This window comes from Vanessa atalanta, chromosome 19 (genome assembly GCF_905147765.1).
Source record: "Vanessa atalanta chromosome 19, ilVanAtal1.2, whole genome shotgun sequence".
Lineage (NCBI taxonomy): Eukaryota > Metazoa > Arthropoda > Insecta > Lepidoptera > Nymphalidae > Vanessa > Vanessa atalanta.
Genome location: NC_061889.1, coordinates 4,962,770 through 4,978,352, shown reverse-complemented (window position 1 = coordinate 4,978,352; position 15,583 = coordinate 4,962,770). Strand labels below are relative to the sequence as shown.

General features: G+C 30.0%; 2 protein-coding genes across 4 annotated transcripts; one reads left to right on the top strand and one right to left on the bottom strand.

Moving 5' to 3' along the window:
- Positions 1-72: 72 nt before the first annotated feature.
- LOC125071241 (F-box/WD repeat-containing protein 4) lies at positions 73-3,424 on the bottom strand. Its single transcript, XM_047681360.1, has 8 exons — positions 2,932-3,424; positions 2,748-2,820; positions 2,446-2,678; positions 1,973-2,208; positions 1,368-1,491; positions 758-899; positions 524-658; positions 73-272 (listed from the first exon to the last, which is right to left on the bottom strand). Exons 1-8 carry the CDS (start codon positions 3,114-3,116, stop codon positions 105-107), a joined length of 1,296 nt encoding a protein of 431 aa, XP_047537316.1. The 5' UTR covers positions 3,117-3,424; the 3' UTR covers positions 73-104.
- A 1,102-nt stretch (positions 3,425-4,526) lies between these two features.
- Positions 4,527-15,507, top strand: LOC125071239 (abl interactor 1). Of its 3 annotated transcripts, none has more exons than XM_047681358.1 (4): positions 4,527-4,802; positions 5,347-6,236; positions 8,020-8,256; positions 13,620-15,507. In XM_047681358.1, the coding sequence occupies exons 1-4, from the start codon at positions 4,784-4,786 to the stop codon at positions 13,926-13,928; spliced, it is 1,455 nt and encodes a 484-aa protein (XP_047537314.1). In that variant the 5' UTR covers positions 4,527-4,783; the 3' UTR covers positions 13,929-15,507. The 3 variants fall into 3 exon arrangements, with proteins under 3 accessions (XP_047537314.1, XP_047537313.1, XP_047537315.1); XM_047681357.1 differs by lacking the exon at positions 4,527-4,802 and adding an exon at positions 5,045-5,096; XM_047681359.1 differs by lacking the exon at positions 4,527-4,802 and adding an exon at positions 5,209-5,225.
- Positions 15,508-15,583: the final 76 nt, after the last annotated feature.

Sequence of the window (15,583 nt, the reverse complement as noted above, 5' to 3'; positions counted from 1 at the left end):
CGTTATATATATATAAAATAATTTACACAAGTTAATACATAGAAAATGATTTTATCAAAATTATAAAATATATATTTTACTAAAAAAATATTTATTTACACAATCTATCTTATTACATATTCAAAAGTCTGAGAGTAATCCCGTGCTTGAATTTTGGACGCACTGACATTGAAATTTAAAGCGGCCACTCCACGATCTGCTGCGGCTAGTAGTTTTGTTGAATCGAAATCTAGACTGTACACCGGAGACGACTTTTTCTGAGTGAAATACATCTAAAACAAAAAAGTCCAATATATCAGTTGCTCATATTTTTTTAAACATCTATAAAAATAAAACAACGTAATCGTCATGAACCGTTTGCTTGGCAAAGGTCTCACCTATCGAGGAAACTGTTTTATTGATAGAGTTACTTCTACCACTTTGCGTCAGTGCTGGTTGGTAGATTAGAAGATTAAGCCGACTATGATTTCTACAAATACAGAAAACACATTTTAAAATGTTAATTCCTCCATTATAAACTTACTTGTACGTGTCGCGTGGTCCGTGTGTCAAAAAGAACACACCGCGAATATTCTGACGAGCCAACTAACATTGCGTGATTGGAATCAGTTTTTAAACAATATAGAGATGATTGGAACGGATCTGTTGTTTTAAAAACCTGTAAAAAAAATTATAATAATTAAATTATTGATGATCCAACAACATCGGGCATTACTTATCAAATGTGATAATAAAATATATTACGAAAATAAAATACCACATTCGAAGTTCTCATGTCAATAATCTGCAGATTTCCTGAATGCGTAACAAAAGCTATACAATTCTCATCATGCCATTGTACATCACGCACTACTTCTTTAACATTTCTCGTCGACACACTCCATATTAAGAGATTGTTGCTGAAAAATTCAGTTATTGTTTCATACGTACGCGATTCCCGTATTCGATTTACGCGAGTTCCTCGTATTTTAAAACAAAAGGCAGACAGAGCGCATCGCGCACGGCACATAAAAGTAAATAAAAAATAATCTGAGGCGAGTTCATCTATGTACTTTATACTAAATGAATACAGATAAATTTTTCAAATGTCTTTTAATTTATCAGAAGAACATAGTTGTTATTTTGAATGTTATTGTTCTATACAAAAAAATTCTAAGAACAAACGAATTCTTCTGATAAAAGGTTGTTGATTAAAAAATCTGTCCTTAGACCCATTAATACCATATTTATAAATTTGGAGATATTTAATATTATTCAGCGTATATTAAGAATTGATTTTAATAAGACATTTTTCGGTTTATAACTAATACACAGTTTGAACATAATATGTAATATACTTATATTATTAAAGTCAGAAGTCAACCTACGTATTGACATCAAGTAAAAGGGGCTTACTATTTCCATTGAGACCGATAGCCAATTTGTCCTCTCCTTTGTTGGCAGTCACGCATCTACAGCCAATTTCATTTTGTAATTGAATTTCTTGTTTGCCTAAAATGTATTCCAATTAAGTTTACTATATTTTATAACCTGGCCCAAAATTTTACAAAATAAATTTTTAATACAAAAATCTATTAAGTTTATAACCAATATATATGTACATAGTTGGTAAATAGATGCCTGTTCTTTTATCATTAGGCTTATGAAGATGCACCCTTTCATGTTAAATTATTATGAGTGTGCATTAGTATGAGTGAGTGAAACTTATCTTACAAGGTGACACAGTGTGCACACAATGATTAAGAGTAAAGATGGCAAATAAATATAAATTGGATGATATATTGGAACTTGAATATAAATAATTCTTATAAGAAGAAAGTCGAATAATTACAGATTTATTAAATACCATATTTAATAAAGGAAATAATAATGATAAACATGAATTCTGCATTATAAATTGTATTATTATTTGAACAGTATTTAAGTTAATCTAATACTAAGTAAAAATAAATAAGATTGAAATTGAACTTACAATATACTTGAGAATCATCCATTTTGTATGATTTCACTGTGAGATCATTTTTATCACATGTCCATTGCCAGAATTTTACATTTGGACTACTATTTGAAACTGTTACCACATTATTATCAATTTTTTCAACAGCAGATACTTCTACCTCTCCTTCTTGATGGCAATCTTTGATAAAATATAACAAATTGGGCAATTTTCTATTATCATCAAATTGGTATATTGCTGTACATCCATCTCTGATGAATTCAAACATGTTATAATAAGTATTAAGGAAATAGTAATTTTTGCCAAATATGTTTTTTGTGAATATTACATGCATGCCATGGCCAAATTAATGAATTAAGAAAAAACTAATGATATTTCAACAATTCTTATATAATTGGTATATGCTTATGTTATTTATGTATATTTTTGAATCTAATAAAGTAGAAATAAACTTGATCAGTTTAGTTCTACTTCTATCAAAGTCTTACCTATTACCGCATACAATTAAATTGCCTTTAACTATGAATCTTGAAATATCATTGGTACGAATATCCATTCTCTTAATGATTGGAACTTCTAGTGACCATATAGTCTTAGCATGAGCTACACCTTTCTTATCTATTACATAACACTTTAGATCTGAACCTACTGATAGGTACAATCTCTCAGAATCACAAAACTGCAGCCAAGGCATGTAGTTAGTTCTGTGTTGGATAACAACCTGTAATTTAAAAAAAAAGGTAATCATTGTTTTTTTAAAAAATCATCATAGTGATTGAAAAATGTTTACCTTATTTGTGTATATTCCTTTGCACCAGTTATGTGATATTTTACATCTTTTATACCATGAAGTATTCAGCTCACTATGAAAAATATAACAAAATTATTTTTAAAAAAATAACACGGTATATGATCTCCAAATTATTTTGAAACATTTAATGCATACAAGGTTCTCCTGCTACATACATAGATACCTTTTACTGTTCATTAAAACAAGTCTCTTGCGACATATCAATCTCCATAATGTACCCTCATTAATGATTAAATTTTTCATAGTTTTGCATGTTAGCATCAGATTCCGGAGGTCTGATGTTTTTAATAATTTCAATATGTTTATCAAAACATCTAAAGGCATATGCAGTATCGAATGGTCACACATTTTATTGGTTTTTAATTATTAGGAATATAAATAAATTAGAAACATCCATAAGATACATAGTATTTTAGTACTCTCACTAAAACAACTTCGCATATCAAATCAGAAAATTAACGTCCAACATTAATATGTTCTTTAGTTAAAGTATTTCTATTAATAATTTAGTTTTGTATAGATATAGCTGGTGCACAATTACAAGTTCTTCCATTCCAAAATCTAAGATTTTAACAATAATTGTCATATCAGTGACGTTCCGAAGCTACAGTGTCAATTGTCAAAAAACGTAGAAATAGTCTTATTAAAAATCTTAATTATCAGCTTTAAAGTATTTTCTTGGCTATGGCTTAATTATTATTTTTTAAGATTTATTATTAATCATGTAAGTATTAAATTCATTGAGTAAATGTACCCTATCTTTACAGTCAGAGTTCAAACTTCAAAGCGATAGTTGTTAATAATTACAAAGTAGCTGTGAAACGTGTAATCATTTGAAGTAAGCATATATTATAACGTCCTTGCACCATATACGTTGTTACATGTTACGTGATGGAAATATTGTGAAAAATAGATGACAACGTGCCTTTCAGTGTATAGTTCTGTATTGTGTACCGTATTTAATAAAATGTGACAAAAATGAAATATAGATCTATTCATTCACGAAGGCTAGGAGAACCTAAATGTTATTGTATTATTGTTGTATGCGTTACTTTATTTTAATGTTTGTTGTAAAAAAATAACTAAATGACGACGGAATGTTATAATGCACATGCCCATTTCGAAGCACACGTAGGCCTGCGTACAACTCTCCTTTCTCTTTCTCCGATAATTCAGGTTCAGCAGCAAGAATTAATACGTGCCTTTCAAAGCACGGATGTGTAACCTGGTAACCACTCTGCAAAGAATATATTATAACAACTATGTTTTATATTGTCAAATTCCAAACTTCAGGTTAAAATTGAGAATTTTTTGATAAGAAATTCTTATTACTTTCTTATTTTCCGTCTCGAGACACAGCAACAATAATGTGGTTATTTCTTTGAATTGTATAATTTCTATTTTCTTTGAATTTATTAGATAATGAAATTAAACAGAGTTTGTACAAATAGGAACTGTAGTTTTTTTGGTTCTAATTTGTCCTTACTTAGTTTTTCGAAACTCTTCACTTAAATTATGAAATCTGTATACGTGTAGACATGATTCTTTGTATGATAAAACCCGTAAAATGGTTATTTAATAAGAATATGTATTATTACTATTACATTATTACAATTAATTTATAATTATTTTTTTTACAAGTCGAGGCAATGATGAGTATTTAATATTCTATGTAGTTAATTTGACAATTGACTTTTTTCTCTAATATCAGCTGGCATACGTCAAGTGTCAGAATTCATATTAGCTCAGCATTCTTCAACTTCAATTCATGTACATAACGAGAATTTTGAGTGATTCATTCATCTACTCTGTGGCCAAACGGTTTTCTACGCAGCATAAGTAACTGTTTACGTTAAAATTATTTATTTAACGCGAGGGAAATGACCTAAAATCACTGAAAGCCATTTTTGGCTATTATAACGTTAAAATAAATTGAACTCATATATGTATCTTCACGCTGCAGTTATTGAGCTGTGTTGATTGTTTTGACACTACATCCGCGAATCTGTTTGGCAATGGATCTATTTAAACAGGGTATGTACTAATGCATAAAATATTAAAGAGTTTAATATTTACCTTGATATTGGGATCTACATTATAGTATTTCGTCTGTGTCTATTTCATGTGAATAATATAGCTATACGTAAGACGAACTTTATCAAGGCCGTGCTCTCCCGTACCTGGCACCTATATGATACTGCGTAAACCACAGTCTGCGCGTTACACTCCTGGGTGGGTGGATATCAATGTTATCAATTGCTTATCATGTTTAGAGCTACATCCGTTATTATATGTGGTTCACTATCAGCTGTGAGCAGCGACAGTATCGTACTGATTTTTGTCATTGAAGCATCTAATTAGAATTGTCAATTGTCATAGTATAATGTGAAATACATTTTTATTTCTAGAAAAAGGTTTTTTTTTTTAATATCATTTAAAATTACAAATTTGTTAAAGGTTAGATCATGTTAATTTAAAAGCATTTAATTACAAATAATTGTTTCAACGTAAAGCTTATTTGACTGATTTTATTAATTTTAAATATTTTCTTATTTCATTTAATATTTAATTTGGACAGGTATGAAGGGCCCTGCAAGACCAGCTCCTGCTGTACCAAATATTGCAGTAAACAGGTATTCACCTGTAACAAATTGGAATGATCATCCCTTTGGTGCAGATGTATTTGAACCAGTTCCATGTACTCAAAAGAAGAAGCCTCCACCACGACCACCACCGCCAAGTGTATCAAAACAGCCAGACATCTCAGCTAAACCTACACACTTTATTCGTAGACCAACAGTCCTTTCAACACTTTTGTCTCGAAAAGGTAAAAATACAGTGAATAATCCCAGTGCAAACAACCAACATAACAGTTTTACAAATTTTAATAGTGAAGTGGACACTACAAAAATATTTCCCAAATGTGATAAGGCAAATGTGCAAACGGGGACACTGATAGACCTTTCATCACCACCCAGCTCACCTACTTTTACAACAAGGTCTAGCAGTGATGGTGTAAGTGTAGACAGTTTCGGATCAGATGCTACAACATCAACAAATCATCACAATGCGCTTAGTGGTGGAAATGCCTCTCAAGCTGAAAGTGGTTTTGAAGATGACTTTGATCTGTTCCTGCATTCTAGAAAACCATTGAATAAAGAGGATACACTGGATGATTTTTCGACTTTAGATCCATTTTCGGCTCCACTTGTTAATAAACCTCCACCAGTAAATAAGTCATTATTTTATTCTGATTCTTTTGATACTTTAAGCAATGCTAGCAGCCAATACTCAGTTTCACAATTGAAAGGACCCACAATAATTCGTGCTAAGCCGGCAAGACCAAAGCCACCAGATAATTCAGCTTTATTGAAAAGTACATTTGGAAGTAGTTTTCAAATGACCTCAATGAATATAAACACCACAACTCCAATTCAAAAAATTAGCAATGGCTTTGTGGGTAATGTGGTAAGTAATTACTTTTTCTTTTAAACTTTTTAATGATATTTTAAAATTATGGAATGCTAAGAGATAGATTTAAACAGCCTTGCAATAATGGTACCGTTACAATTTACATAAGTGTAAAATGTTTTAAAAAAATTGTTCTCATTATTATTGTAAACCAAATCACATCAAATATTTTACAAGTGTTGAGTCATTGGACAGTAATTTGTATATTGATAAACTGGATATTTAATCATATTATCTTTCCTGGTTCAAGCTCTGATAATCAAAAATCACTTGATTGACAAAAAACATATTAATTCATTAATACAATGAAAAAATTCTTGTATGTCCACATATATATTCAATACATGGAATATTACAATATTACATGTATTGAATGTTCCTGTTAACTTTTACCAATTGAATCAATAGTTTTGATAATAATACAATTCTGATTAATTTACTTCTTTGAATGTGTTAATCTTTGTATTTACCAGTTTGATTTAAGAAAGGTTTTATAGATATGGTAAATTTTTGATAATCAATAAGCAAGTGTAAACACTTCTATATTGACTAAAGATTTTTGACTTTGACATAGATTTTAAGATAATGCTTTAATGTCTGTAACCTATGGCGACGGAGGTGTAAAGCGAGCATGCAAAGCAGCTGGTAGTTATAATACTTAGAAACTCAAATTAAATTTGCAATTTTTTAATTACGATTATTTCAACAAGACCCAATTGACACCATGAAATGGAAATTAGGTATAGGTACTTTTGCTTGAAATGTTGCAAACATTGAAGTTTCTTGAGAGATTTATAATTAAAATGTATGTATAAGCATTTATTGCAATTAAATAATAATTCATGTGACCTAAATTTTATTAAATATGCATAGTTGACACTAGCTAAGACATTTCGTAATATTATGAGTAAAAATTTAAAGCACAGTAATGTAATATATAAATTCTTATGACTATACCTAAATAATGTAATTGGAAACGTAAGTTATGTCAGATTTTACAATTGAATTATATCATATAGGGGTTAAGCCACAATTGCTGGAAGCCAAGATTCTAGCAGGCATAAGGCCACTGACCTAAGCTTTACTTTTGAACATTAAATAGTGGTGTACTTAGTTTATCTATATACATCTACTATTACTTATGTTATGTTTGTACGGTACATATAATTTTGAAAAAATAATATAAAAAATACATACAAAAGTACTTATTTGCGGTTTTTATGTTACAGTAAATTATTAATATATATATAAAAGTTTAACATAGTTTAACAACTAAGATTAAAAAAATAATAACAATACTTTAGCTGATAGTTTGCATGATTGTTATTTAATCATACTTTGCAATGAATATTCATACATAGATATTAATGCCAGGTACCTCTACAAGATTAAGTATAACCTAGATATGATCAAAACTGAATTATTGCATAAATTTTGAACAGAATGACACAGAACTTATGACTAAAAGAACAAAAAAATGCAGTTCATTATTTGCCTATACCTACACTGTTTTGTAGATTCATTATTGTTAACACTTTAGTGCTATTTAGCGTTTTACAATTTTGTATATTGAAATGCAAAAGTTGAGTTTATTGTGCTCTAATAAATAACGAAAGTTTACTACGGCATTATTTATTCATAGCTATGACTAGTTTGAATATTTATTGGCAATATTTTATAACAATGAAAAATATGCGAATATTATTTGAACGACAGAAAATGCCATTTAACTTATTTGCTTTAATTATATTTATTTATCATAATATGTGCTTTATTACAGGACACGAAGCAATTAAATTGGGACCATGAAGAATCTCCAGAAAGAGAACCCACTCCCCCCATGCCAACTATTCCTCCACCCCCACCTCCACCGATCATCGATGATGATTTACCAGTAGTGTGGCCGGAAGACATTCAGGTACTGGATTCACCTGAAGTATCTGATGAGGAAGAAGAACCTTACGCTATTGCGCTGTTCGATTACTTCACCGACCACCAAGAAGATTTATGTTTTTCTGTAAGTTTTCTTTGAAATTATTTATAACTCTCATTTTATCGGTGGTTTACTGGGTGTTAGGGTTTAAAAAGTAGCTTATGTCCTTTCTTGGAGTTCAAGCTTACGTCAAATTACTACTAAGTTTCATCAAATTCAGTTCAGCGGTTTGGCGAGCTTGAAGAGCAACAGACAGACAGAGTTAGTTTTGCATTAATATTAGTATAGCTAAGACTACATACGGGCAAATGAGTTCAAACCTGATTACTACCTGATGGCAGTTAATGCGCGCTATGTTTATGGCCATTACGATTGTTATTCCCCTACAGCCTGTAATTACACTATCTCACCCACCCTTTAAAGAGATTGTATCTCTTGAAGCAATACAAAAAGATGGATGGCGGTAGAGTAATTGATGATTGGGAAGCCATTAAACAAAGTACAAAAATTAATGAAAATCAGGAAAATTATACAAGTAGTTTTTCATTAGGGATAATTTTCTATTGTTACTGATAGTTCTGCTCTTAATAATACCGTCAATAAAGTAATATCAAGGCATATTCCATTAATGGAATAGTAATATATACGAACATTTACCGAGACTAGCTATTAAATTGTGATGTTTAAATGAAAATAAACTTTACAGTGAACTAATAAGATACAAAATCTGACTTAACGTTCTTGATTTGACGTGACTGTGTCTAAACTTTATTATCGTATGTTTCGTATCGTGTTTACGAAATCCGTTTCCAACATTCATGGGTAAATGTAAATCATGGAATACATTTTCCATAAGTTATAAAAAACGATAAATATTTATGAAAAAAAAAAACGTCACAGAGTCGCTGCGAGTCAAGTGACTTCAGATTTGTCTTTATTCTAGATAAAATATGTTTATTAAACGAATACGTCATAATAAAGCAATTCAGACTCGTTTATAACGTTCCTCGTAACGGGTAACCAGGACAAAATTAATTTAGATATTAACGATTTAAAGTGTCTTCAATACAAGCAATAAAGGCTCGACCCGTAACCCTCCGGTATTAACGACTGATTGTTCGTTTAATTGCATTATGCACGTTAAAATATATCTCATTGATGTAAGGTACTTGACCGTTTCGAGATAAGTATTATTATTGTTATATGTTTTATAACATAACAACATTTCGATAAATCTCTTATATATTATTATCGTGAGATAAATCTATATCTACTTCTAAATAGGTTAAAATTGTTTGTTTTCTCCAACGTGGCTTTAGGCCAAGAATATTGTCTATTTTTAGAACGTTATGCAAGTTTTTTGTATCTTTACATAGCATTGTACAAGTTCAGGGACAATTTGCACCTTATAAACGGGTAGATCGTCTCGGTATGTGTTTAAAATTAGTTAAAATAGTTTTTTTTTTAACTTTTTTTTTTTAAATAATTAATCAACATTTGATCACAATTGGTTAGACCTAGAATTGGTTAGTTTAAAGGCAATGGTTTTTCAAATTGGTTTATTATTTTTATTGTAACATCCTAACTAAAATAACTAATATAATACCTAAATGCGACATTTTGTGTGACGTGTTAACTACTCAACCGATGAACATGAAATTGCATATCGGTTGACAAGTGTGGAGAAAAGAACATATGGTACCTAACACTTGAAAACCACACCCTCTCTCATACGCGGGCGGAAACTAGTGTATAATTTTATACTATTTTATATTTCCACTTCCTGTTAACTGTATTCGTTTCCGCTATAATTTAAACGTATGAAAGTATTTATATAGTTAATAATTAATCCTATAAACATAAAGGTTAATTCGTTTAAGTATATCGCGTGTTAGTCCTCGTTATAAAGTATTACCTAGTTTTACAATGCACACGTTCAAACCTTAGCAGTGTCATCTAAATTTACCTCGACGTTCACGGACAAAGTTGTTAACGTTTATTCAACAATTATGATACTTCATTGAATGATTTGTTCCTGCAATGATGACATGCGCTATTAGATTTTATAATATGCACATTTACATAAAAAACCTGACAGACGTCCTGCTTGAGTTTATTTACTTCTGTTTTTTTTTAATTGATGATATCGAGGCGCTGCAATGCCTCTAAAGTGAGTTACTGCAAAGATTATAGTAGCCAAAGTCCATGATAATTTATTTACCATAAACACACTATATAATAATATATATAATATCACTCTTTGTTTATATGTATACATCCGACTGCGATAACATTTTGGTGACTTTCGCACGCCCGCGAATTCGTGAAAAATAAGTGCATTATGTAAATAGGTGGCGCTTCATTCGTTTTTACTTTAAACTGAAAAATATCTACGTATATAAAGTTGTAGGCAATGGTTTGGTTTTTCAATTGACAGTGAACGTACGTAAACAAAAGCCATCATATATTATGGTAATTGCTAACCGTTATCGTCGTTGGCATTGTCACTAATACCTGTGAAACTATTTCTGTATTTGAAGATGTGCTACCAACGATTTCTTGAGCTTGTTTATAATACTGGCACTATGACTATAAAACTAAAGACAACCCGCCACGTCTGTCTGTATATCTGAAGTCGTCGATGAAAGTTTGCGTGTATTCGTTTAGGTTTTTTTTTTAATTATAACAAAAGCTATACGGTGATGACGATTGTTGCAGCTGTCGGAAACAAATAGATGCTTTACGATATGCGTTACGATAGATTCATTAGTCCTTAATTCGTGCGAAGCCGAGATAGGTAAATAGTATTTTTATAAAATATTGTTATTCAAATAACTGGTACCCTACCCGAACGGGGGGAATGCACAGGGCTCTAATTATTTCGTATAAGTATCTCGGAGTTAGGTATACTTGATATTGTTATGTAAAGTAAGATAAAATATAATGTGACACCTAATAAAAAAAAAAAATGTCTTTCAAAAGAATTAACATAGTGTTGTTTAGCAAATACGTGGCATTGATATTGTTTCTGCGTAAAATATTTACGTCAGGGAACATGTGTGGTCGCGTGACGTACGTTATTATATTCCTGCTCTTGTTTACTAAGCATTTTTATTATTTTATGTTTGTACTGCCAATGTAGTCGATTTGCAAACATTACTATATCATGAATGATAAATAATTTCCATTGCGCGTGTTGGTATCGGACAGGAACTCGATATCGTGACATCCAGCTTGATATTTTTTGTGATTTTTTTATAATTTTTTTTTTCTAGAATGGCCATTATAACATTGATACAAACTTCAATCCTACACTGGTCTCTAATCTCAAAACAATAATCTTTTATTATATTATTATCAATGTTAATAAAGCCACACATCTCTCTGAAATGTTGAAGCAATTAATTATTAAATAATATGAGTTATTAATTCGAAATAATAGCTTATATATTAATTAGATTCTGATTAAATAAAACTTGAAAAGTTAGTGAAAGTATATTTTACTTTGATAATATTTTTTCGCGTAGACTATTTAATAGTCTAAAAGTTTGCATTTTGCAGACATCAACTGGTATAAATAAAACATTGTTGTTGCTGTTACATTATTTAATCTACACAGATAAAAAATAAGTCAGCATAAAGTCTTTGTTTATTTTAAGACTTCGTACGTAAACAGCTGAGTTGCGTTTTATCATTTGATAATAGCGGTATTACTAATAATAGCTACCTATTTATCTACTCTATATAGATATAAAATGAATCATTCGAGATAATTACTATCATTTATGATGTCGTAACAAAGATTTATTTTATAAGAAGCATAAGAGAGGTTGGTTTATTGATGAAAGGTCTGTCGCGATTTTTTTCCGTATTTTCTCAGTATAGGAAATGTGGAAAATACAAAAGGGCTTTTTCTCTATCTATCTTATGTCATTTGAGAAAATATTAATGTGTTTATTATATGTATAGATGAATATTACAGGAAAAACTTTGTGTTGAGGGTAGAGACGTTCTGACAATAACATTACGAAATATAGATAAATTTGACTACAAATTACAACACTGTTATACGTACCTACTATCTACCTTAGCCTGAAAAAGAAACCGACGTAAGTAGTTGACATACTGAACTCTCGTAATATGTTTACGTAATGGCCTTATCTCAAAAACAAAACATATAAACAAAATAAATCTATAAGCTGTGATAAAAGAGGAATATTCATTCAGTTGGAAAGTAACTAAGTACTTTCGATGAAAACATGATAGCAAAACGAACTTTTTAATAAATTTATTTCGTAATACCAAGTTAAATATGAATATTGATCTGATCAAACAATTATAATTGTATGACAAATAATTATTTCCGTCGTATCCTGGATTTGTTGATCTCGCGACAACCCGACCCAATTCTATTTTTGCAATGTAGAGTACATGAAAAAGGAAAACAACGGTCTGATAATGTTGCGCTGAGAAGGTTTTTGAGTTAATTTGACCAATCTGCTCCAATGCGGATTAGTAGATACTGAAATGTGTCGTCATTTCTGGCATGTAGGTTTCTTTACCGCCGAGCACGAAAGCTAATGAGGAAAGACATAGCAACTAAGTACACGAAAAATCATTGAACTTTGAACTCGCAATCATCGGTTTCGTAGTAACGTTTTTATTTCTCAACTGCAATTATTATTATACAAAAAAGCCTAACTAGCAATCATAGGTTTCTTTTTTTTTTTTTACTAGGAATGTTTATGTTCCATAAATAAGATTCTTATAAACGACGTATATTTAAGGCCGTCATTGAATAAAAATTTGAATGTATCCTTTACTTTGTCCTTACAGATTATTTTGATTCGTGGTGTCAATGTATATATTTCTTATGGTCAGACTACAAGGCAATCGAATAATTTAAACAAACGAGCATGATACTTACAAGTTTAAATGTGCCTAGCCTTTTTGGATTGATGATATTGATAGACTACTGATTTAGATAATTATTAATCATAGTAACAGTTACGTCTGCTTAGGTTTGTGATAATATGTGGGGAATTATTTGGCTTTGTGAATTTTAATATATAAGTTTTAATTACTTGTTTATGATCTCTATATGTCTTCCTCAATAATAAACAATAATTCTAGGATTGGCTTTGGACCACATATCTATAAGTTTATACGAAAAAAATGCATAAACAATTAAAATAAAATAATATATAAATAAACGTTTGAAATGATATTTTGCTTAACAACTGTGTGTCTGTTTATAATGTGATAAAATTATTTGTTCTACTTTTTTGCGATAACTATAAGTGACTTAAATGTTTTTCGTAAATATTAAGAGTAATTAAGAACTGATTTCTTATGAGAAGAAAATTGTAATTTTACGTAAATATACATATTATATAATGTTGTTATTTTTTTCAAATAAATAAAATCAACAATTTAATTATTTACAGGCAAACTCAAAGATAACTCTAATAAGACGAGTGAACGACGAATGGTTGTACGGACGATTGCGCGGTGGTTCCGAAGGTTTGTTCCCGTCCAATTATGTAGAGATCAAGGTTCCGCTGTCAAACGATATGCCATCGAACATCGGTGAAGCGATAGCCCTATACGACTTCGATCCAGTGCAATCAGGCGATCTTAGGTTTAATGTAGGCGATAAAATCACGATCCTCTCGAAAATAAGCGAAGAATGGTTTTTCGGCGACTGCAACGGCATACAGGGACAGTTTCCCGCCAACTACGTCCAAATGTGTTAGTCAAATGTTTTGTATAATCTATGTCTTCTCAATTATTAACATCAGTTATTTCATGTTATTGCAATCAATTATATTAAGTATGTACGTACTCTTGTCTAATAGTAATTATTACTAAAGAAAGCCATAAAATTGTCCATTAAATATTAAAATTCAATTATAACATGTGATATGAGTAGTGGAAACATTACGAAGACTGATTCTTTAAATGTTTCGTATTTTTTGTAACATCAATTTTTCAGATTACAGAACTAAAGACAGATGGAGCGCGCAGAACATTACAGTGAAGCAACAAAAGTTATAACAAAATCAAAAGCGACTGCGAATTCCGTCATTGCGATCGACGCCTTTTTTCAAATCAAAAAGCTGTCAGTTTAATTATTGACGTATTAACAAATTTTGAATACACCACACACCTGAGAATTTCCATTCGCCTTTGTTGCTTCACTATAATGTTCTACGCGCTCCTTATCTAATCCTTACATAAGCCTTTTGTTCTATATATAATCTGAGTTATTTAAGATAAAGGCTTCTAATTCGGAGTTCTAATTCGGTTCTACGTAAAATGATAATTTATAACGTATAATTTAATAATTGTATTTCTTACCTGTCGTACCACTCCGAGTGCAATAATGTAAATTATATTGGCGGTATATAGGTAGGCGTATAATAAATGCAATAAATTATTTCTTCAAATAAACTGAACACTCACTTTTTGTCATTAAAACAATGAACAGGATCCTGAATTAGAAACACTAATGTCTGACCTTAATTAAAACAATTGCATCATGAAATTGTATTAGGTATAGACAAAAATAAAAGTTTCAAATAATTGACTAAATGTATATATGTTATCTGTATAATGTGTTAATTGTTTGTTATGGTTGTGTAAAATGTTCGATCGATCTGAATTTTAAAAGTGTATAGTTTATTTTTTTGTAATAATTTACGTTATTATTTGTATCCATATACTTTGATTACAAAGTGTGGGTTACTTTGTACATAGGATTTTTTAATATTATGGATACTTTAAACAAATCTATGATTCCTCAGATCCCTTAAAGTCTTTTGTAATTCTTTTATGTTATTAAAATTTTTCAGTGATTATTTTATATACTTTAATAGCACAATACGTTTAAAACAAGATGAAACAACAAAGAATGTTTACAGGACCGAATTATACAAGGCTGTCGATGAACAGTGGGCCAAAGCGCTGTATATTGCTTAACAGGACCCCGGAATTAGTATAAAATATGTTAAAATTTAGTTGTTATTGTATTTCTTCAGTTGTATAAAAAATATGTATGTATAAATGTCTATATTCTTAATAAAACATAATATGTATAAAATCGAGACAAATAGATATAATACTGTGTATATATATTTTTTACTTTGTTTGCTTTAATTAATGAAAAATGTACGGCCAAAGGCAAGGTTATTTATAAGTTTACGGAATAATCTCATCAAATTATATGAACATTTGTTTTTTAATAAGTTTCTTTCGTGTCATTTATTTTTTTAAGTAGTTTTTATTTTGGTGGGACCATAATGTTAAGTGCCTTAAGTATTTTTAACGAAATTAATGTATATATACTATATTAATTTTATTTATAATAAAATTTAATAACAATTATTATTTCTTTTCATTTTTAACGCAG

Bases quoted from the DNA above. Each gene is read 5' to 3' on its own strand.
- LOC125071241 (XM_047681360.1), bottom strand. From the start codon at position 3,116: ATGTGTGACCATTCGATACTGCATATGCCTTTAGATGTTTTGATAAAC. The intron at 2,209-2,445 runs GTAAGACTTTGA...TGAATTCATCAG, and splicing joins TTAATTGTATGCGGTAATAG to AGATGGATGTACAGCAATAT. The intron at 1,492-1,972 runs GTAAGTTCAATT...AATACATTTTAG, and splicing joins GGATGATTCTCAAGTATATT to GCAAACAAGAAATTCAATTA.
- LOC125071239 (XM_047681357.1), top strand. From the start codon at position 5,060: ATGTGGTTCACTATCAGCTGTGAGCAGCGACAGTATC. The intron at 5,097-5,346 runs GTACTGATTTTT...TAATTTGGACAG, and splicing joins CTGTGAGCAGCGACAGTATC to GTATGAAGGGCCCTGCAAGA. The intron at 6,237-8,019 runs GTAAGTAATTAC...GCTTTATTACAG, and splicing joins ATGGCTTTGTGGGTAATGTG to GACACGAAGCAATTAAATTG.